General features: G+C 39.3%; 1 protein-coding gene and 1 long non-coding RNA gene across 2 annotated transcripts in view; both read left to right on the plus strand.

The window, feature by feature from the left end:
• Nucleotides 1-24,047, plus strand: part of LOC110827357 (uncharacterized) — a 126,066-nt gene that overhangs the window by 22,288 nt on the left and 79,731 nt on the right. The gene's annotated exons all lie outside the window — the stretch shown is intronic.
• Nucleotides 18,872-21,707, plus strand: LOC110827364 (uncharacterized). The gene is made up of 2 exons (XM_022058971.2): nucleotides 18,872-19,168; nucleotides 21,118-21,707. The coding sequence occupies exons 1-2, from the start codon at nucleotides 19,154-19,156 to the stop codon at nucleotides 21,439-21,441; spliced, it is 339 nt and encodes a 112-aa protein (XP_021914663.1). The 5' UTR covers nucleotides 18,872-19,153; the 3' UTR covers nucleotides 21,442-21,707.

A 24,047-nucleotide genomic window follows, 5' to 3' on the forward strand; every position in this document is an offset into this window, starting at 1 on the left:
TAACAATCTATCCCATAACAAAGTAACGTGCACAGAATATTGCATCGTCTTTTATATTTTAGTTACACAATTTGAATTACAATAAGGTTTAAGAAATAATCTGAGTGGCATTGTTGCATTCTTCCGTAGAAATATTTATTTCATTTACATTTGCGTAGAAATTAAACAGAACGTTGTGTTTATTCATTGGACATCCAGTTATTTTTAGTTATTACTTCTCTTTACAAGGAATTTATGTGAAAGTTATCGCAAGATTGATGTCTTTTCAAAGGACGTACGCTGCCACTGAGTGAAATCGTTGTTACAGCAAAATACCCGTGGCCGGTTTAACGTTTAGATTGAACGAGTAAATATGATTTGGTTGTATTGACATCTTACAGAAGAATTGTACGTGAAACCCAGTGTGGGTAAAACAAATTTCGCCTTTGTGCTGGTGCACCTGGGTGGCAGTAAGAGTCCGTAAGACAACGCAGAGTATTCTTAATGCTGGATGAAACATAGTCAAGCCTGTTCGACATAATTACAAAATACGTACGTATGCGTAGAAAGTGTTCTCCTGCCCTCCACAAAGCAGAATAGACAAAATCAAAATGATCTCTCCTTACCTCTGCTGAAGAAGATTAACAATATTTTCCGTCCTCGATTTCTCTCCGGCTCCATAGCTTTCTCTTAATTCGGTTTGTAACGAAGTGAATTTGGAAGCCTATCATTGCACATTCTGTAATAGTGGGGTTGCGATTTATGTGTCTTTTTCCAAATTTGATTGGGCGTGGAGCTGACATTCTTGAAATTGTGCCAAACGTTTGCAGTTGACTCCAAATTGGACAGAATATTTTGGTACTTATTCAGGATCGTGTCTATGGACGGTGTTGAAGCTACGGTTCCTACTATGGGAATGTTAGTGTCAGTGCTGTTTGTGTTTGGCCATCGAGAAGAATACACGTGGTGGTCAGTGTTATATAATCCATTAACACACCCGGATTTTCCGCTCCAGAGTCTGAATATGGCTGTGAACACATCCGAACACTGTCACTGTGATTAAGATGACGTCATCCTCCGCAAAGTATTCCGTCATACATTTTATGAAAAATATCGTACTACCTGGGTGCAAATCATTCCTGTTGCAATCCATGCTCATGTACTTTATGGTTCAGGAGTTTGCGTTCGATAGTTTCTAAGATGATAAAGAAATCTCGCCAAGAAATTCTCCCCTCATGATCGTAGTTACAGAAACTCGCCATTGCATCTCATCTGTAAGATAAGTTTTAATATTATTCTTTTATTTATGCCTAGGTCTCCCAAATTATTAGGTTAAATGTAGGACGCTTAATGAATTGGAAAGCAAATGGAAGGAAACAGTTATGTCCTAATTTAAGGCACATTCCCGGCGTTTACCTGGAGGGACTGAGTAAAAGAACAAAAACTTGAGTCAGTGTAGACAATCTCCGCACCGAGATTTGAATTCGGAACCTCCCGAATACAAAGCAGGAATTTTAACCAATCAGGCGCGACTTTTGGTACAGTATAATCCAAGACTCAACATTTCTTGTAAATCGGTCTCCTTTGCCGAATCTGCTACGGTAATGGAGATAATTCTAACAACGCGTAAGTCGAGAACTAGCATGAATTCTAGTACACAGTTTTTGTCAACTTACTTAATACATTTTGACTGAAAAATGCGGAACCTTGGCCTTGTCTTTAAGCCAGTTGACTTTGAACTACCAGAAACCAGGTTCGGAAGGGCGTGTCTCCTTGCGATTACTTAAGGCCACCTTTTATTTTAATTTCAGAATATATCGTCACGAAGCTTGAGTGTGGGCGGAGACCTTGAATTATGAATTAAAATTTGCGTTGTAATAAACTACAGACGGATATTAGATCAGTGCCCAAATGTGAGCCTTGTTGTTTGATGTTAATTTTATAATATAAAATATTTATAATGTATAATAATCTTCAAAATCTTTAGTCTGTAATTTCCTTTCAGGGGGTGACTTCTTGCTGCAATTAGGAAAACAGGCCTGTCAGGAACTTCAATTCTTCTCGTGCTGTTTCCTATTTCTGAATTTCTGACCACCATTAATGAACAGGTCGTACCATCGCTTTACGATTTTTTGAAAGAATGTATTCCATTCTAAAGCGATGTAACTGTTTCAGGGGTAAAGCATAAGTGAATAACATTTAAAAGTTCAGTTCCTGTCATCAGGGAAACACAATTGCCTGAAACATGCAGTTTGTTGTACGAAGTTTGGGGAACTTGTCGCTGTTTGTTCTCAGAACAAACAAAATTGAAAGACAAGTTCATATCGAAATGACTGATAACTGAACGTTGAGTATTTGTAACACGGAACCACTGCGTTGTGTTGAGCTAATCTCTGAAGCAAATTTGTTTTATACGAAGGAGATTCAACGGAATTTAACATAACAAAGACAGTGGACCGCACCTAGAAAAAATGTTGTTAGTTCTTGTACCCGGACATACTGAGTGTGACGTGCACACAAGGCTGAGTAAAATTCGTGGGCACTGAGTCACTGGACCAACAGTGACCCATTTGCTGCTGCGTATATTAAATTAAGGCTGGCAGTATTTCCAATACCAGACCACGGTGTTGGTCACGATCTTTAATAGTTCTCATCCACGTGCTGTCCCCACACATTTTACCTATAAAACGTGTCTTAATGTTATCATCCCGTTTTTCTATCTGTCTTCCAAGTTACCGTTTCCCAAGAGCTTTCACAGCCAAAATTTTGTTATGTGCAGGTGATTGAAATGACCCAGGACAGGATGCAATAACGAACATTTTTTCACGACGGATCTATAAATTCTATAAATTTATTGAATAATCGGATAACTATCCAAGAAGTTAAGTGCTGATATAGATCCACACATATGATGCGCTCACATGTGGCTTAAATTAGAAAAGACAGAAAAAATGTATATGCGGTGGGAACGTATTTAAAACAGGTTTGTGGTGTGGTCAGGGCAGTGTGGTTTTCGAACTAGTTCCAGTCAGCTGAGTAGTGAAGTATACGTTTCTCATACCCCGTTTCATATCGACCGGGACTTGTAACAGCATGCGTTAGATAACCTTACCATTTCTGGCGACGTAACAGATACAGTTGGGATCGAACCTGACACCACAAGGTCGAATGGTTGATCCATGGACTAATAAGATACAGAGAATCTGAACGTCCTTGTTCAACAAGTCATATACTATAACGAGGCCATACCGGATGCTTGGTCGGTTGTTTGACGACGCTGTTTCGACTGCAAAGGTTAATAGGGTATAGCGCACAGATACCTTTCAGTTTTTATCAGTCCCATTACTTGTCTGTACATATTTTCCGCTTGAGCACCGAACTTTGGAAACATTTCAGATCTTAAATGTTCTTTTCTTATTGGCAAATTGTTAAAGATGGCTGCCCTCTGGGTTTTACCTCATGTAGTCTGGTAGACATTTACCGACGTTTCAGAGGTACTTGCTGCTTCTATCAACGTTTACCAGACTACACGGCGAACAACCCAAAAGACAGCCATCTTCAGACTTTAACTTACTTTAGGAATGCATTTCGTATCTCCAATGTTGTTCTTTCAAACCTTAGCTACGAAAATGTCCCCTTCTATGCCAATAAAGCCCATTTTAAAAGTTGTGGTCTATTTTGTGTTAGTTTTATGGAATGTTTTTTTTACACTAGTTATTACAAAAATTAGTGTTACTGATTTTAATTCACGATTACCCGTAACTGCCAACACTCATCCAGTTTAGTTAGTACTTAACCTATTTATAGTAAATTTTGTTGATATAAATTTATGCTGTCTTTCACTATGGAGCTAAAAATAAGATGTGTCATGAAGGCGCGTAAGAGACGCAGGGATAACGTTGCATATCTTTCAGGCCTTAGAACTAATTGAATATAAGCAGTTAGCTACACGCTTCCAGCATTTTAATCCCTGCGGAGTCACGCTTATCTACTGGGTTTTCCTCAGAACCGTACACGCCATGACTTTCTCTTTCTAACCTTGTTTCACTTAAATGAGCAGATATCAGGTTAGGACATGTACGCACAGCGTAAAAATTATGACTCGTTCGCCCGAATTTGACCTTTCAACTTTAATCCTGATAGCCATGTTAACCCCTGGGGGGTTCCTCAATGTTCGATCACATCGGCGTACAGAAACGCATGATTGTCTTCATGTGAAGTGGCCGTTATTTTATATAAGTTTAACCGAAGTTGGAAAGTGCATACAAATTTTAATAAAACTTCGAAATATCTAATTTAATGAACATTTGTTCGTAAATTGCTACATGCATTCTCATCAGTGTTGCGAACGCGCCTGAAAAATGTGGTCTTCATTGCAGATTTCTTTTAAAACTACCTAGAAATTACTGCTTTGTTATGACCAGGAATGCTTGCACGACCTGGTGGTCTAATATACGCCGAGAGGTACATGTTGTGACATCTAGTGTCTGCTGTGAAGTTACATTCGAAGTATCGCTGCGTCACTGGAAATAATGACTGGAACTTTCTGATTGCACTGAAACAGTCTTCATAATGTCGGAAGGTATTGTAGAAAGCTTAGTTATTGACCGATCTGAAGAAGTGTTTTCTTAGTCATTGTTCGTCACTTTGTATTCTGGAGTGCGAGTGAAGACAACAAGAAAAAGGATGAGGATGGGTTGTTGCGACGGGTAACCTGGTTGATGTTACCGACGTTTTTGAGGAAAGCCAGGACCTCAGTGAGGATAACCGAGATTTGAGCCCGGGATCTTTAAAATACATATGAGGAGTGCTAACCACTCGAAGGCTAGTTTAGAAGTGAATATGTATGTTGAATAGGTATGGATTTTTAAGGAAACGGTCATAGTCAGGTATTAGCTTGAAATGACGTCCTAAGCCAGGGAACAATTTCGGTAATTGGCTGAGATGCAAACCTGGTACTTGTCTGCAAAAAATCTATAGCAATGCTGTTTCAACAAGCACAATGTATGTCAGGCAAAACAGAAATACTGAACGTAGAGGCTGAGAGGTTAGCATTTATGCTTCATTCTGGAGACCCCTTATGCAGATATCGGCTCGTAAAACAATTATCCTCATTGGGGTAATTGGTGACATTCCTTAGTCCCTCCAGGCAAATTCCGGAATACTATCTTAAATCTGACCACGCGTCTTTCATTTTACGTCGTTTCCATTTCATTATTCTTTATTCGTTTAAAATGTTAGGGCATACACACTGACTACTAACAGCGTCGACAGATAAACCACAAATAGCTAGACGAAGAAAAAGAAGGAAAAAATTGTTCGAATCTTGGAAATCGGCTGCTTGCAAGACCGCAATAGAGCCAACAGATTAGGCTAATGTACATTAAAACTGAACTTTGTTTTAATGGCGCATGATTGTTTAAAATGACTGCGCGTTGTTTCGGAGATGTACAACCTTCGGTCTCTTAGTAAATTCAGATAGAAAGAATGTAATGTTGTCTACAACGAAAAATCTATTCCAGATGTCGTTTAGAAATTGTTTCTGCCTCTAAAGAAACATGAAGCATCAGCATGAAAATATAGACATTTTAATGATGTTTAGCAAAAATAAGATGACAATAGCCTTCTGGGACTCTGCGCCGTATAGAAATCGACCGACGTTTCAGAGGTGCTTATTGCCCTTATGAAGGCAGTAAGCGCCTCTGAAACGTCGGTTAACGTCTACATTCCAGGAGGCTGTAATTACCTTACTCGCCGCCGTGAGAACCTGATATTTCACAAGTTTTGCTGTTTATTCTGAGAACAGAATGAAACCCATACAGATGCTGTGTGGGCTGCATACCCCCGGTAAAGGATAAATAAAGGTACAGACAAGTTGTTTCCGCTGCTCTCCTCGTCTCCTGTAAATACAGCACCCAGCATTTTTAAAACGCTTTTTCCTCGGGCTACTCAGACTTCTCGGCTCTTTTATGCCCTATTTTGACCTTGTAAAGGCTGGTCTGCCATCTACGTCTTATAAAATCGTATTAAAATCAGTTACTTCCCGCTGTAGTAATTTTCTTTGTTCTGGCAAAAGCCCCTTATTCGAGATGCATGCAGAATAATGTCTACGGTAGTGAGAGTTTCAGTAGTAATAAGACTGGAAAGTGTACTCGTTGGAGTACAGTGGCAATCCAGTATTAAATAATACTGACAAATTCTTATTTAGGCATCCAGTGTTAAATGTTATCGAATTCCGTTCAATTGTTATTTTAGTGAAGTCAGAACAAAGCTATCTGTAAGTTAAATAACTTGGTTATAAGTTACTATTTACAGAACTATTTCGCAATTAGCTCTTGTTAATCTTATAGTTATTGTGATTTATCAGTTGTTCGTATGATAACACCGAGTTTTCATTTTTGTCTCTACAAGTTATGCCATAATTATTAAGATTACAGTGCATTGTCTAATTACCAGTAGCCCACCTATTTGCCTTATATAGCGCAGTGCTATAATACCTGAAGGTAAGAGACCGCCCAGAAGGCCTAGTCGCGAATGGGAGGATGGTATTGAAATTGGTCTTCAGGAAGTTGGGTTGTGGGGTGTTGTTTGGGTTTATACAGTATGCCTCAGGAGGGGGACCTGTGTGATGAGCTTTTGTGAATACGGCAATGAACCTGTAGGTTCCACGCAAGCCTGGAAATTGATTGAATCGATGAGCATACTATTTGCTTTCTCACTAAGCACCCTGTTTTATGGAATTAGTTTGTTAATTGTTTGTTGCAATAGTAATAGAGATTTTCATACAGAAAAGCTACCTGGTTGCCCTCAGTGAAGAGAATGACAAGATTAAGGCAGTTCTATTATTAATAATTTGTGTAATGTTATTTGGAAAATCTTGTATTCGTTTCTTAGTGTCCCCTATAGTTCCAAACTTGGCCCTTAGATAAAAAATTAATTTATTATTTGGTGCATACATTTTCTCCACACGTCCTCTTCTTTGCTTTGTTGGTAATGAACCAGATATCAACTTATTTATCTGTGACTATTTACAATCCTGTTTACAATCTTCCCTTCCTCTGTGTTATATGATGAGTAAAATACACCTCTGTAGCATTGTAACTAACATTTTATTCCAGAAACGAAAACCTCGTAAGAGAGGGTATGCTTAGCCAATTAAAAAAAATCCCCGAGTTTAATGAAGTAGAACCACGGATATGAGAAACCGCGGACAGCGAAAGCGCGTATAACGAGTCAGCTGTAATCCGCTTGCGACACAGTTGTGTGTGAGACACCTAGCAGTCGCATCCTGCTGTGACGTGGTGGGCTGTGTTAATTGAGTCTGCGAGCGTTGGCCATTCTAGTGTTTGTGATGATTCGTGCGTTGAATTCCGTGTGTTTTGTTGTTTTCAAGGTGACTGTTAGTCCACTGCCCCTCATTTCGTCCTTGAATGAATATTAGAAGTCGTATTTGTGACGCAAGAAGAAGTGCACATACTCGTAGCTTGTAAATCCCCTAAATATCTTTCTGGTGTTTACATGAAATATTAGTAAAGCAATTAGACAATATTAAAATTCGAAAGAGGAAAATGAAGAGGTTGGTTTTGTTGATTTGATTTAAAGTGTGCAGGTGTGTGCCTTCGTCTTATGGTTTAACATTTTGTTCCGTAGTGCCTCTCACAAACTTCACACTTCGCTGTCCTGCAACAGATTAGGGATGGATGTATTAGCTTCGAAATTTGTCAGTTTCTTTATGGGCCACAGCGATTTTCTTGTATTCGGGATGTACCCGGTTCGGATATCGGTTGTGCTTTAGGTTATCTTTACTGTTATTTCGTGATTTTATCATACATCGTAGGCACATAAAAGGGTTGATTAACCAACGGACATTATAATTGCTACGGAGTAGGCCATGTTAAATAATACCCTCATGCGTGCTACATGTCATGCCCGTCCTACCAGTGATTAAGTCAGCCTGACAATATTGGGGACGAATGCACAATTTTAAGTTTCGCAGTTCGTAGATAGTTGTGTTCTGGGTTGTGACGTCGTGTCGTCTTGTAGATGATTACCAAGATTTCCGAGGAACGGTTCGTCTCTGTACTTATGGTAGAAGATGGAGGCGGTAAGTTCCTCCCAGACGTTGGTAGCAGCCACCTGCAAGACGAAGCGGTGTCACAGTCTAGAAGACCGCAAACAATATTTTCATAGTCGTGAAAATGTCAAATGTCCTAATTTGATATTTCCTGATTCTTTTGCTTTTTACTTGGACTTTTTTGGGTTCAAATATTCTTCTCATCACCTTGTTCGCCCACAAACACGTTCTTTGTCTTACGTAGCTTTGGTCAGTTCATTTCGGTGCGCGGTCGACTGGTGAAGAATTAAACCGCTGGACTTCGCCATTGGTCCAAAATGTTAGTCGGCGTTTCTTACGGGTGTGCGTAGGTCTGTTCAGCCTGAAAGACATGTGCATCCCAGCGCGGGACGTGACTAGATTAGTCGACGAGTTGATTTGTTTAGAAGGTCATCCAGTCACAGGCTCGTGTCATTGTCATTCCACACGCACTTTCCTCATTCACTCCCACGTGTCCCCGAAATACAGTTCCCGAATGTCCCGGTTGCATGATCACTACAAACTTCAGGAACTGAACCCAGTGACCTACTGCGTGCCCATTGTATCTCTTAGTCGATCTACCCTTCATAAGCATAGAAAGCCTCTGAAAAACACTGCATTTTTATGAATTACTTTCCGGTATTATTTATTACCCGTATTTAGTAATACAACTTATTTATCACGAGGAACAAGGAGATGATCACAATGAACAGGATGCTGGGAGTTCAGTTATCGATACGGGCAATGGGTTTACTGGAGAGTAACAGAATTCACGAAGTTCTGTTTAGGAAATATGCTCCATTTACCAATTACTTTATATTCCAAGAATTCTCGCCGACTGAAGGCATATAGAGACCATAGAACTTTTAAGAATTCACATGTTCGTAAATCCGACATTAGATTAAGTTAAATTGGGAATTTCACGCTCCGTCCGTTTTACCTCACCGGGCAATATTGCCTGTTATCTGTTGGATAGGACGCTTGGGTAGATCCCAAAAAGGACGTGTCTTTGACGGAAATCGAACCCCGGTCATCCAGGCCGTAGCTAGTCATTGTTCACATGTCCCGGCTCTTATATCCTCTTCTGTTAATGTCTCTGTTACTAAGTGGAAACGTGAACCCATCGCAATGACCACTTGGAATTAGGCCGACTGCACTCGGGTATTGCGGGTTCGAATCTCTGTCTGAGTATTGATATGTGCCTCTGTGGTATTTCTGCGCGGTCTTTTGTGTCCTGGTAGAAATCTGTCCGTCTGAATAAGAATTTAGAAAACTTTTTCAGCTAGAGATGGGCAAGAGTCAAACCTTTCTGTATGTCGAGGAAGAACCAAACACAAATAAAATGGAAAACTTAACCCATTTGAATATTTCTTATGCCACTCAAAACAACCACAAGAAGTAAATTCGTACTTCACATGTTTTTAAAAACTTCATTCAAGTATTCTTAAACAGGGCTGTGCTGTATCATAGATTTTAAGCAGGAAATAACTGGATAAAATTACAATATGAGGGACTTCGTAATTTGTATTCTTCGGCTAACATTGCCAGGTTGTTTAAAATGGACAGGACATGTAGAGTGCGTCGGGAAATAAATAGGTCTTCATATTTATCGCGATGAATTGGGAACAGCAGCAACTTGAGAATCTATGGAGAAATGGGGAAATCATATCAAGATCGGTCTTAAATATATGCGACGTGAAATGTGGACTAGATTTAAATGTGTGGTGTTTCACACTGTTGCAGCGACGAATATGGCAGATATTGACCGAGGAGCTCGCTGCTTCTGTCATCTGGATTTAGCTGGCTTACAGCACGTTAAGTAAATGTGTTGATTACTAAGTAAACTGATGGCTTTCATCACGTGATATTTGTCAGTTTTCGAGCAACCGGTATTCTTGTAAATTGAGGCTATACAGAGTGGTTAAAAGTTGTAGTGCAATACTGTGATCGGTTGACGGGGACTTAGCCCTTAGGTTTTGTGGAAATATATATTGCTAAAGCGCAGGTAGGTATCAGATTCCGACAGATGTACTGGAAGCAAGTCTGACAAGTCCCCACCACAGGAAAAGAAAATAAGTATGCTGAAATGACGAAAAAATGCTACAACGAGCCGAATTTTCTTCCTTTCTTTCTTGTATTGCAAACAAAGAAATCAGTTGATGTAAAGAAGAATTGTTTCCATCCTATAAAACTGGACAATCATAATAATAGAAGCGATATCAACGTAGAAATTGTTTATACTGTCTGCTCACGTGTTCTCCCCAATGACATCCTTAAGTATTGAACTGGAGGTTTCAATCACTCTCTAAACAACTTACATAGGATTCTGTTGACAGCGTTTCCTCTAAAGCTCACGATTCCGGAACTGTTGACAGTCTTATCTGAGAAGGTCGTGTGCATAAAGAGGTGATAATGACTTTTGGACACTGGAGGATTTTAGAGCCTTTGATCTGTGGACCAAAAAATGTCTATCCAAAAACAAGTGCTCGGTTGCAGGATGTAGTACTGAGGGTATTCGAGAAACTCCTGGAACGGCCATGTTCCCGTTACGTCACGGATGTGCCTAGTGTTGCGTGATCTTCTGCAATCCACTCAGTGTTATGACGAATTTCTCTCTGTCGGGGGAGGCGATTGAGGAAACAAGCATCCTCACATTCTTCATGCGAATTGACGTCGTTTGCTAATTCAAGGGCGTGCATTACGCATGTAAGTCTGCTTTCAGAAATGAAATGGCAAGAGAAAAATGAAGTAATACGCTTTTTAAGCCGCCTACTTTCCTTGTTTTGTTAAAGAAAATCACTTTGTCCGTGTGTATGTCCGTATCCTCTAAAATTTTTAGAACCTATAAGATGGTCTTTTTATAATTTGGTAAAAGATGTATGTCACTGGATTTTATACACCTTCCTACTTTTACTGTCATATCTTTCGTAACACTAAAATGGCGACTTCCCTCCTCCTTCTGCAGAGATAGAACTGGGGAAAAAGTTGTGAGATTTGAGGTTGACACGTTGGTGAAGATGTCGAAGGTGTTCTTTTGGGTTGTAATGCCGTGAATTTTTAAGAGGACGGCGTTTTAGAGAAATGTACTGGAGGGCTGAAGGAGGAACCAGAATGTTCCTCCGAAACGTTGTTATCTACAACTTCGAACGCTGTTACACCCCAAAAGACAGTTACTGGTAAAAGTGTAAACTTTCTCCTGTGCTAAGCACTGCTCATTGAAGTCCTATAAGAGACGTGGAGGTAAAATTCCACGCATTATAGAGCTCAGAACTGGGTGAAATTGAGTTGTCAGTTTTACGTTCTATTCCTTAAGGAAAAAGCTCGTGTACCCTTTGGATAGGCTGTATTGTCTCCAGAATCGGTCTCGGCGTGGAGGTAAAGAGGAGAATTCTTTTCTCGGCCGGGAATCGAACTCCCAACTGCCCATTCCATGGCCAGTAACTTTATGAGCTGGACAGAGTTTAACGAAATAAAGATTGATACTGTTTACAAATAAAATTCACTTCATTACCGATTAGTATCTAGAACCTGTTTGTAGCCTGTACAGATTTGTTCAAGGAGCGGTGTATACGAAACAAGTGGCTCGTTTACGTGAAATGTCGGCTCCTACGTCGCAATAAACAAGACGTCATTGTAGAGTGTTATTTGGTTTCTGCACGGTCATGCCGTACTTGCAGAATACTATAAACCTGAAAATTATGTTAAATCAAGACTATCTTAGTAAGTGATACACGGCTGTCCCTGACATTTATTCGTGTTATTCGGCCGAGTACCCGGTTTGAATATCGGCCGAGTTACCAACTGTCTTAATGTTTTATACTTGTTCTCCTCAGCCTGTCCTGGAGAAAAGTTCCTACTGCGAAAGTTCATGAATCTACTCCTCTCTATGATTCCTGGCCATTTTCTCGTCTAATTCGACGCAGTTAAAACGGCGTCGTTAAACGGTTTGTTGTGTAGTTACAGAACTTTCATCTTGGAGAGAGAAGCATGATGGTTGTCTCTGCTAGTCCCATCGGACAAGTTGAGAAAAGGGGGCTTAGTAAGAGCGCATCTTTAGAGCCGTGGCAGTGTATGAATGTTGAAGGACTGGATCGACGACTGTAAGCTTGGCGTGGTAGAGACCTTGCGTCGGACTGATCACGCGCTCTAACAAATTTCTAAAGTAGCCCATAATTTCAGAATTATTTCTGAATAGCAGTAGGTCACAATACTTAATCCATAAATGCCAAAGAATAATATAACAAGCACAGTAAGGTCTCACATCACCGCCAACCAACTTGAGGAACCTTAGTTCACACAAAATCATTGTATACAATAAAAGAACAGAGCAAGTAAGAGCATGGCTCATAAGCTGTACATACTGAAAATCATAATGCTATTACACGCAATGTGAAAAACAACTGGGCAGTTGATACGTGAACTGAGATCGAGAGTAGCCACGTAACATTCCTTCACGAACATTTATTTGGCCAGGCTATCTTCAGATGTCTAATTCGTGACGTATAGCAATAGTACTTGCGTATGCAGACCACAAACAGCATGTTGTTTTGGTTCACTTGTCGTCACAGGGTGGAAATCACGGTAACCTCGAGTTCACATCTTAAAGCATGTGTCTAGTGAGTGGACTTCGAGAATATTAATCGCATAGTCATCTCTTCTACTTACGTATCCACCAATGGTTCCTAAACTCTGTCATCTTGCGTCCACTTCTTATTTTGTAAGTTCTATTTGTATGTTATTTTAAATAATTTCTTAAATTGTTTAATGAAACCCTCACATGCGACTCCAGGGATCTCACAATAATTGTGTGAATAACATAAAGTTTAAATCTTATTAAGAAAAGCCATCCTAATCGAATCTTGTTTCTGTGAACATGTAACAACACGCAGAAAATTTTAAGGTGGCTGTCTATTAGGTTATTGCTCTATGTAGTCTTGTAGAAATGTAACTTGCCTTTCAGATATGCTTGCTACTTCCATTTTCAGGGCGATCACTCAACTCAGAAGACAGCCATCTTTATACTTGTCGCCGTGAGAACCTGATATCTCGCAAACTCCTTGTTCAGTGTGACATCTGCTTGTGGTGTAACTCGTTTTGCAATTGTTCATTAGTATCTGTAAGGAATATACGTCAGTAGGACAGGAATCATCAGGATTACGAAGAATATGTTCGGAGCACATTTTTCTTGTTACTGTTTTGTACGTCAAGTTGGCTATGTAATTTTACGGGTAGCATTTACTGCATTAGTAACGCTGTTTTTAGGTTTTTGTAGCAGAGCAATTTGTCGTGACAAGGTGATGTTGCGTGGGTTTGTTGCGTAGTTCCTGCCCATCCTAAGCGCTACAGACCACCTCCCTCATTGGCTTAAATGCAAGACCGCGTCTTGACGTTTTATGGCTTACGTGCAGAAAAGTGGCCTTCTTTCCATAGCTCATAAACAAATGGTACAGGAAACATCGTATGTCGCTGTGAAAGCTGTGGGTTTACCACAGATATTAATGACGTGAACTGGCGTAGTGTGACCCGTCAAAGTTGACGGAAATTGACCTCATTTTGTGTTTGATGATGGTGACAGAAGGCAAATTCCTGCCAAACGCACCAACAGAAAGGCAACCGCCTGACTCCATTGTTCTTCCAAACGCAGACTCCGCCAGACCTCACCATAGGTGCCACCGTCTCCTCGTTTACATTTCTTGCTACCAGAGTCGTGACTGTCAGTACTTAATTTCAGTTTCTTTCCACATCGCACGAACGGTAATATCGTCAAGCCGAGCGTGACGGACATTGGCTCTTATATTAAGAGTATATTTACCATCACGTGTGGGATTAGTTTTTAAACGATGTTTACAAACACAAGTTCTGCAGTGTATTTGCGCATTTCTTTCCTTGTATTTACATTAATGTGATGACAGGAGCTATTTATTCTAGTCTGACAGATTGAATGTTCCTGGGTCTTCTGAAACGGGAAGTAGTTGATTGCGTTACCTCGGACCAACTGAGCAATTATCCTTGACACTGAGGTCATAGGCTATGTCGTTGTGCGCTGGACATTGGGATGGTGAATGTCCTGGGTGCAATAAAAAATAATTTATTGGGTATTATTCGCGTCCAGACAGTAGAGACATTGAAGTTAATTTGTTAGAAGGGGTTATCTTCTTTTTCCATCTGCCCTCATTACCGAGAACCGTGTTGTGGTAAGATGCTGTGGGAGTCTTGAGGTTGTAAACAGATTGCAGATTGCGCGCAGATTGGAGTTGAATGAAACATGTTATTCTCTGTTCTGTGCTGATGTTACTTTGTTGATCGATCACATTCTTCTTCTTCATACCCTTTCTCTCCTACGTGGAGCATAGGGGCCTCCTTTCGGAGGTTTCTGATCTACTTTTAGACATTTGGACGAGTGATCAGTCCATCGCAAGGCCTCTGCCAGAGACTTTGGTGTAAAATGGCCAATGAAATTTGCTTACGAAACATCTCGTTCATGCTCGTAAGGTTCTTTTGCATGTCGTAAATCCACGACATGGGACCACCGGCTATACTTCTCCTCCGAAGGAAGTCGTGCTACATATTTTTATCGATCACATAAATGTTATAAAGAAAATACACTCTTCTGGACGCTGTGAGGATATTGGTGTTGAAGTAAAAGCAAAGAAAACATGTACATAATCACGTCTTTTCGCCAGACTACAGTAAAAGAGAACTACTTGTTTTGGAATTAAAGTTCCTCCACAAAAGTGTAAGTGGTTCTGCAGTTATAATTCGGATGTCAGAAAGTCGTTAAGGACAGCACTGCAATAAACACTGCTTGTTATTGAAAGGAAGTAAGTTTATTTTCGACTGAGCCTGTGCTAATAATGTGTTCTAAGAAACTGCAGGCATCCGCTTTCAACAAAATTAACAATTCATACTTCTAATAAAGTTTGCGATCATTACAGTATTATTAAGCCAGTAAATGTATTTTTTCATTCTTGTTCAGTGGCGGTGTTTTCTGACGGAAACGTAACGTCGGAATTCGCACCGAGTACATCTCACATGTGTGAACTCTAAGTCCGTGTTCCTAAATACCCATGCAAGTTCTTTTATTTTATTTCTTTGTACAGTAGAAAAGAAATGGGGTTTTCTAACTTAATTTCCTAGAGGAACGAAAATTATTGCTTTTAGTTTGTAATTAGTTACGTTTATTAAATGTTAGTTTATTCTTCACGAACTTATAGACGTAGCCATCACCACCGCCTGTGAAACTGCGCCATCATCTCACGACTATCTGCGTATTACGTTTACGCCATAATTTCGTATTACGTCACTAGCATCTTTCGCATCCAAACCACCTAAAATTGCAACCTCTGAAATTGCACCAAGAATTTAAACATACTGTATTATACTTTTGACAGCGGACATAATGTGCCCGTGCGTGGCATTGACCCTTCTGAAGGACTTATCTCTTCGTTATTGCCGTAGGGTCTCTGCCCCGATTAACATGCCGGATCCATCATAAATTTTCGAACGAGAACCAAGCACTGAGATGGCATCACTGTTATATTACACAATTACTAAGTAATGGGTCTGTACCACAATTATAACATTCGTCTCAGTATCACACCTCAGGTTGTAGAACGCGATTGTCGTCACTGGTGAACTATCATGTACGCAGCTGGAATTCGGGCTGTAGGGAAATACCTGCTTGATTCTAGCAAACAATTGAAAACTTCATTATACGGAACGAATTGATTATTCTCGATATGGATCTGGGAACAAAATAATGTAATAGGATAAACGATATTGTGCGCGTTATCGTTGAATCAAAATGATCGCCAAACGTGACTCCTGCTGTGTGGATTCTTCCCATAATAAGCGAAGTAGAATATTTACGAAGATGGCTTTCTTCTGGGTTGGAGCGCCGTGTAGCCATTCATCGCCCTGATGATAGAGGCAGCAGTGACTTTTGAAACGTTGGTAAGCTTCTACCAGACTACACGGCGATACAACTCAGAAAACAGCCATCTTAGTACTCACGGCCGTGAGAATATCAAATTCTAGTAGAATATTTTTACATTTACTTTCATAAAATCGACAGTCCTTAATTAAATAAAATTATTAGAGAATTACTATAGACTTGTTTGATGGAAGTTGCCGTGTAACTCAACTGCCATTTCTCACTCGCAAGCTCATTAAACCCATATTTCCTGTATTCTGTATCCTGTTACAGGTTTCATTTGATGTTATATGTTTTTAATTATTTCAATTTGCCACTTCTTTGATAATTATAGAGGCAGTGTCTTTTCAGGAGTATTTCCGAACATAGTTCTACAGAAATATGCGTAAATATTTTTCGGAAATAAAACTAATATTTCTTATCTTTGGGACTTATGAAGCGAAAAGGATTTAGGTCCCAATGTGCAGTATGCTGCATTATTATTGGCATCGAAATTTAAAAGTAATAGCTTTTTCCGTCTCCCATCAAAACTACCAATTTACTGCTGTAATAACACACTGATTATAGGAAAGGTTGCCAAAAAATATTGTCATTTTAGCAAGTGCATATCGATTCCCTTCATAAGACTTTTCGATTCCATTTGCACATTTAGAGTGGAACCCCTTCAGAAATTGTCATGTAGTTCTGTTTTCGACCATTATACATAGACTATATTTAGGAACGAGTCCTTATTTATTAATGTAAGCTATTGTGTAATCTTCCAGAATTATTTTTGCTCGTCTTGACACTGATTTTACGCGTAAATGTGAAGTGTCTCCTGACCTCCTTTCTAATAAGTTTTTAACGTGTGTGGGGATGAACGACCGCTGACGTCATCTTGCAACCCCTGGATTGTATGAGTAAATGCACTCCCACTTGCTCTCATCCTGTTTAGAGTAAGGACTGGAGACGTTCCGTTTTTTCTTATGGAAAATTTAACTACAAATACTGAAGTGTATTAACACCTAAAGGCGTACTAATTAAGATGTCCTTTAACATTGTATATTCTGTTACAAATTTGTTAGTGGTGGACTGATAAACAACACTGAAACCACATACGTGATGTTAGAATACCATCTGTCCAACTTCCTTACAAATTAAAGTAGAAGACGTTTCCATAGCGTGATTTGTTATTTTGATTTTGTTTCGTTGGTCGTATTATTTATTACAACATAACTATTTCACATGCATCATTCCAGTTCCGAGAATGGTGATAATCTTCGTGTATATTCACAGTTGCAAGGGCAGTAAGAGGTTACACTGTGTCTTCGTTCTTGCGGTCAGGTGACGTGTCATTTACACTTTAAGTAAGAAGACTCCAAAGTTGATTACTCATACCGTGGAAATCGATTTTTGACGTGAAAAATCTGTCTTCTTTATTTAAATCAGATTATGCTTTAGTAGGTGCCCGGATTTATATCTTGTGTTGGGCAAGGCATCACGGAGTTTTCCTCCGGGGCATCCCCGATTTTTCCGTGGCATCCCAACAATTACTCCATTTTCATCATTATTAGATACTAAGCACACAGAAGAAGGCAAAGGCAAACCACTTCTGGATCACTTGCCTAGGAAACATATGAACAGGTCCTTATCAGAGGGATCTTGTTCATAATGTCACCAGGGGTCGGCTCCAACCCGATGGTACAAAGAAAAATCTTTAGTAGGCGTTCTTAACAGAAAATATGATATTTCTACGAAATCTGACAATTAAATTTATGACAGTTACTGTCTCCGTATAGGTTGTAGAAAATGTATTATCCTTAAATCCACTATATATTCTGAATATGCTGTGCCCTAAATTCAACTTGAAGTTTTAGGTGCGACTAAATCGAAAACATATATCACGACATTTCTGTACCTAACAGCTTGATAGAACCCGGTGTGATGTACACCCCTGCAATAAAACTTGTCTTATAACCCATTCCGTTGTGCAGAAGCGGCACAACGCTACGTAGTCCTTAAAACAAATTTCTGCTTCGCTAATACCCTTACTTCTTTGAAGTCAAAAAACTGAATTTTATGATACGAGTTATGATCTTCTTATGCAGTCTGCGTTAAAGCTGAATTGCTTGCAAGAATTCGATATAATACAGACAAAAAAATACAGAAAAGGAAAAATAAATATAAAAATACCGGACTTTAATATGCAAAAACCCATTAAAACAATAAATACAGATCATCCAGTGTTTTATGTTCCTGTCAGTAAGTGTGGAACAATTCTATATAATATTTTAGTAACAGTATAAATAATGTAAAATCGTAGACCAATTTACATCTTCGTTTTTACATCTGTAGGTCTTTCTTTTATTCAGCAAGTTCGCTGTGTTAGTGACTGCGTCACCTCCGTCTGTTCGTGCACATAATAACTGCAGCAAAGTTTCTTCAGCGGGAAAAATATGCGTACATGTGCTTAAGAATGATTTAATTAATTTTCGTTTTGTTAAGTACAGATTATTTTCCTTTGTGCTGGTAGTAGGGGACTAATGTCACTTTTACCTCCGAGTCACACTTAACAGCTTCTTACCGTGGCTGTAGAAGCGATGAACTATTTCATCTCCCAGTTCAAGGCTGGATGTTGACTACACACAACCTGTTGAAGTTTTTTATTATTATTTTTTTAAATTCTCCAGACAAGTAGTTTTAAGGGGGTATAAGAACGAAAGGGAAAGGTTGAGAGGAAGGGTTGAGTGGATAAAGACGATGAAAACGGAAGGGGAGGCGAGACGAGACGTGAGGTGAAAGAGTCTTGACGAGCTATGGTATTTTCCTGCCTATCCTTTTATCACCCATCCACTTCATCCGCTCTTCTTCAACCTCTACTGCATTTCGAGTATTTTTACTCGTAACGAAAGCCAGAGTGAGTGGGTTGGAAGGAGGAGGAGGTGAACCAAATGCACCAATCGTTTCCAAGGCAATGGCAGCGATGACCGATGTGAATTCCCAGGGACAATAAACGACGAAGTCGATGGTATGCGGCTGCAGCCCTTTTTCTATATAAAACGACGAAATTTTGGGATAGAAGCAAAGAAGCTGTTGGCAGAAGCAGTGGATTAAGAGCTGCTGGCTCCATTCGTGTTGTGATTGATACAGCAGCCTACCTTCTTGTCAGGATGAACCACTTTATGGTAAGTTCGGTTCATTTACCTTAATTATGTGCAGTAATTACACATTTGAATGGGCTTACATTGTATTGGCATTGTCGCGTAGACATTTTAATTACCACACTTTGTGTTCTTCGCGAAGAGTGCATACAAGTGGCACATTATGGGGTCTGCCCGTCTTCAGTGTTTTGTTTACGTCTCAGTTCAACTGATTTCAATCATATTTAAAATAGGGGTCTATACTAAATTTGCCGTACGAATTTAATTTCAATCAGTTTTGGTCCAGTACAACCCCTACTTTCCATTCGAATTCGAAAAGTCTAAATAAATTCTACAATAATTCTATAGTGTGACATGTGCTAGGTATATGCTGCATGCAAGAAGTAGTGCTATCCGCTACAGCGATTAAAAACGATGTCTCATGGTGGAGATGGGAATTATTTTTAAAATGGGAAGATTTTCGATTCATCTGTAGATGGTACTTTTCTCGCAAATCTCGGTGGGATTTGAGATTTTCACAGCGGTGAGTCTGAAGATTGCTGTCTTCTCGGATGTCGCGCCGTCTAGTCTGGTAGATTTCCTCCAACGTTTCAGAGGTCAAACTGCCTCCGTCAACGTCCTGTTGATGGAGGTAGCATGACCTCTGAACCGTTGGTGGACATCTACCAGACGACATGGAGCAACAACCCAGAAGACAGCAATCTTCAGTGCTTTATAAATTAAACAGGATCACCATAGTAAACACGTAGGAGTCAGCAAATTTATAAATGTAATTGCTCATGGAATAGTGAAGTGTGAATATTACAGATTTTATAAATTAAATAATTACATTTAAGTATGCATTCACCCGTTTCAAATTTCTTTCTTCTCTTCGTATATTTTCTGTTGCTTTGCTGAAGGCAAAGAGATTCATTGTTCATTTTGTTGCATATACTTCTCACAAAATCATAACAATACAAGCATTTCAATTTTTAATATGATTTCTAATTACTATTCTCCTTAAATATTTATCTTGTCTTTATAACTTAACACTTTATTCTAATTATTTTAATCTGTGTAATTTCTGTTATTTCCGAATAGTTATTACAAAGATTCTATTCTAATATCGTTGTATTTTAGTAAAAAATAGGCTTCGGTCGTCTCCTTTTATGTACTTCCCATTTAATTATCCACAGAGATTATGCCTTTTGATGCTAAAATATACACTTGACGAAACGATGTTAAATAAACGGACTCAGTTGTATCCCTAGTTAGTGATCATTCAATTTAATAGTTAAAATCCCAAAGCCAGGCGTCTCACTTAGATAAGACATATTTCAGAATTTCATATTGATTGTTTGTGACGTGTCAAAAAATAAAAATTATATTACAATGGAAATATAAAAATAAAACAATAATTTACTATTCGTTGTTTGCGAGATTCAACATTTTATTTGCCCTCAATGTTTTCTAAGTTTCTGTCGAAAATCAAGCTACGAATTTTGAAGTATTTTGAAAAGTACATTTCCTGTCAATATGGCGCTCTTAGTAAGATGAAAGATGATAAAAATGTAAATATCGCAACGGACAAAAAAAAATTGCTGCAGGCATATTTGTAAGAAGCATTCTGGCACGGTAACAGTTCATGCTGTCACTCTGTACTTTGTAACACGTGCCTCTTGTTTGTAGTTGGACGTTTAGATACTGTGTGATAATTTCTGAAGCATTAACTACCTTCCGAAATGTTGTACTTTTAAACCAATTTACGAAGGAAAATGTCTAAAAAAATTTGTACCATCTCAACGACACGGCTTCGTCAAAGAAGCTAGACTAATATTATATAATCTAATTTAATTGATCGCCTCGCCGCATACTGCATTGAAGCCTTACAAGGATAGTCGTCAACACAAATAGATAATCTGTCAAACGAAAGTGATTTTCAGAGTACTAATTTGCACTCTGTACAATACACATGTGATTGGTTTTGCCTGCAGGGAGTGTTTCTGCTGGGCGTGGTGGCCATGATCACCCTCGTACACGCCCTTCCGACGGGCGAAGAAGTTGCCCCAGCTGAAGCGGTCGACGTTCCCCAAGACGAGACCCTGGGGACAGCAGAGTCGGCGTGGGGATGGGGTGGCTACGGAGGTTACGGAAGGGGATTTGGCGGTTACGGGGGTTATGGAAGGGGATGGGGTGGCTACGGAGGTTACGGAAGGGGATTTGGTGGTTACGGAGGTTATGGAAGGGGATGGGGTGGTTATGGTGGTTACGGAAGGGGATGGGGTGGTTACGGAAGGGGATGGGGGTACTATGGTTAAGTGCGACATTATTTGCAGAAGATAAACGGACTGATTGATGGTTCTCGCAACTATTTGTTCACCTTGCGATGAAAAATACAGACTTTCTTGCCGCAATGTGTTTGACTATTGCCAGTGGTTACTGTAATCTGAACAAGATTATTCGAAACAGGGAAACCACCTTAAAAGGCTGTTAACAGTGTTCATCTCATTGTGTGTATATCTCTTTTTTTATAAGAAGTAAATATGTCAACAGATACGTGTGAAATAATAAAGTATAAAAATCATTAACATTTTTAATATAATGATCCTTTACAAACCAAACCACAAAACCATCTTCATATCAATCAATTTGCATTTATTCCCTGTTGTATGCAGATACAACAATTTGTACTGAATATGTAATTAATTGTCTGGTAGTAGAACTCGAAGTTGTGATACAGGTCTGCCTACTTCTCATCATTACACATATTTTCCTTATATCCATCTTTATATTATCTTCACACTTTTATCGTTGTATTTCAAATGGCCAATTTCAAAGACATTTATCCTACCTCAATTATTCGTGCTACAGGCTAATTATATCCTAACCTCATTGACTTCATTAGTCTTCTTATCCCTGAGATTTGCATTCATGGGTTCTTTTGTGCGAATTTCTCCATAAATCTCTAACTAAAATGTAGCCTATTTCCAGATATTCCCTCGTCTTTCCCTCACTACCGACATCGTCTTTTTTATTATCAGGGGTTCATATGCCGTTATCACACAACATAAGACACAAAAAAGTAATCTTGCACGTGTTGCTCAAGAGATTCTTTAAGTAAGACGCTGGTTGTAAGGTAGGATTATTTATCTCCAGGAATTTGCCGAATTATTTGTGCCAACAAAACAGAAATTCTGCACGCCTGACAAAATGTAGATAACAGAAAATCTGAACATGGAGCATGTAGTAACAGGCACTTCAGTTTAATCATACGTAGTTCGTAATGATAGAAAGTAGTGACAAAATGAAAACAGCATCAAGTTCTTCTGTTTCCCTTCCCTGTCCGCTGTTACTCGTATATCGTCTGGGGATTGAAAATGGGCCCATTAGAGGCTGCAATCCCACTGAGACATGGCTCCACCCCACTGCAAGTCAGCAAAAAGAAAAAAAAAACTGGTTTTGAAATCACTAGAATAAGACATTTATAAGAAATTGCAGTTGTGTATTTGAAGCAGATGGCATTTACAACTTAGATAAAAAATTATAAGAAGGGAAATATGAGAATGTTTTCCGTGAATCAAGGGGCCAATTTTTCATTTTCGTTCATTTTTAGTAAATCTTTGGGTCATTTTGAACTCCGCCTTTGGCAGTTTTGCGATGACTGCTGACGTCAAGGAAGGTAGAACTTAACAAAGTCAGTTGCCAGTTCGGACAAATCCTCAGTGCCTCATTATTGTCTCATCCACTTCTCTTGCTGTTTTCGAATACGTCACATTTTACGTCAACCACCTGAAGACCCAACTTTGTTTATGGACGTGGTTTACAAGTACCGGCGGGGGGAGTATAGAAGTGCGCAAAACAGACTGTAAATACATGAATTCCCAACATGCGTAATCTCTGCATTTAATGCCCTTCGTTTGGGTCGCTAATTGAAGTACAATCCCTGCCACAAATCCTGTGTTGTATCTGGGCGAAGATAGAAATTCTTTGTAAGAAGATGACTGTTTTCTGGAATGTTGAGCAATGTAGTCTGATAGAAAGTGACCGACGTTTTAGAGGTGCTTATAACCTCCATCGTTATCGTGCTGATGAAGGGAGGAGCAGACTCCTCTGATATGTCGGTCGGTTTCTACCAGATCGCACGACGTAACATTGCAAGGGACAATAATCTTCTTCCTCGCCGCAGTAAGAACCTGAAATTTTCTCTTAACCTTGCTTTAATACGTGTTTGCGTTGACGCAATTGGTTTCAGGATTTGTTTACTACGTTTTTACAAACGTTTCGGTAGTTGTGAGAAGCTATTTTCTCTTTTATTTGAATATTCGGAAGTTTTTCAAATTTGAATTTTAAATTGCAAAATATTTATGAGAAAAACTAGACCAATGTGGAAGTATGATCAACTTCCAGACCTCTGACTATGAGCTTGTGACCGCAGATGTTATATCGGATTGTCCATTGCGAAGGGGATTAGGGCTAATCCACTCTTTAATTCACACTGGCACATGGGACGATTTAAAAAGTCGCCTGCCAAGTTCATTAAGTATACGAGGTATTCATAATTTTCGTCACAGGTTAATGCAGAATCACATAAATCATCTTGCTAAGGTTTAGTGGCATAGCTGCCAGTGTTAATAGGGTCTGGTAGTACATTGAAAATATCTATCCAGAATTTGGTGAAGGCACTTCTTCCACGCTACAATAACCAGGAGTCTTTTTTCTTTCCTTTTGGATTTAGGCAGTAACTTTTCCTACTCCTTGGAGGTTATGTCAGTACTCCTCAGTGTTATTTACCAACTGCAACTCGTCTGATATTCTTAGATGAATCAACTATAAAGCAGCTGCATAATTTGAGAACACAGAAGTCGCTATTGGATCCTATCCTGAGTCACATGAATCCAATCCACGCACCAACATCCTCTTCCTC

The sequence above is a fragment of the Zootermopsis nevadensis genome, unplaced genomic scaffold (genome assembly GCF_977971745.1).
Source record: "Zootermopsis nevadensis isolate Lab colony 2312 unplaced genomic scaffold, Znev_1.0 Znev_ptg000029l, whole genome shotgun sequence".
NCBI lineage: Eukaryota > Metazoa > Arthropoda > Insecta > Blattodea > Termopsidae > Zootermopsis > Zootermopsis nevadensis.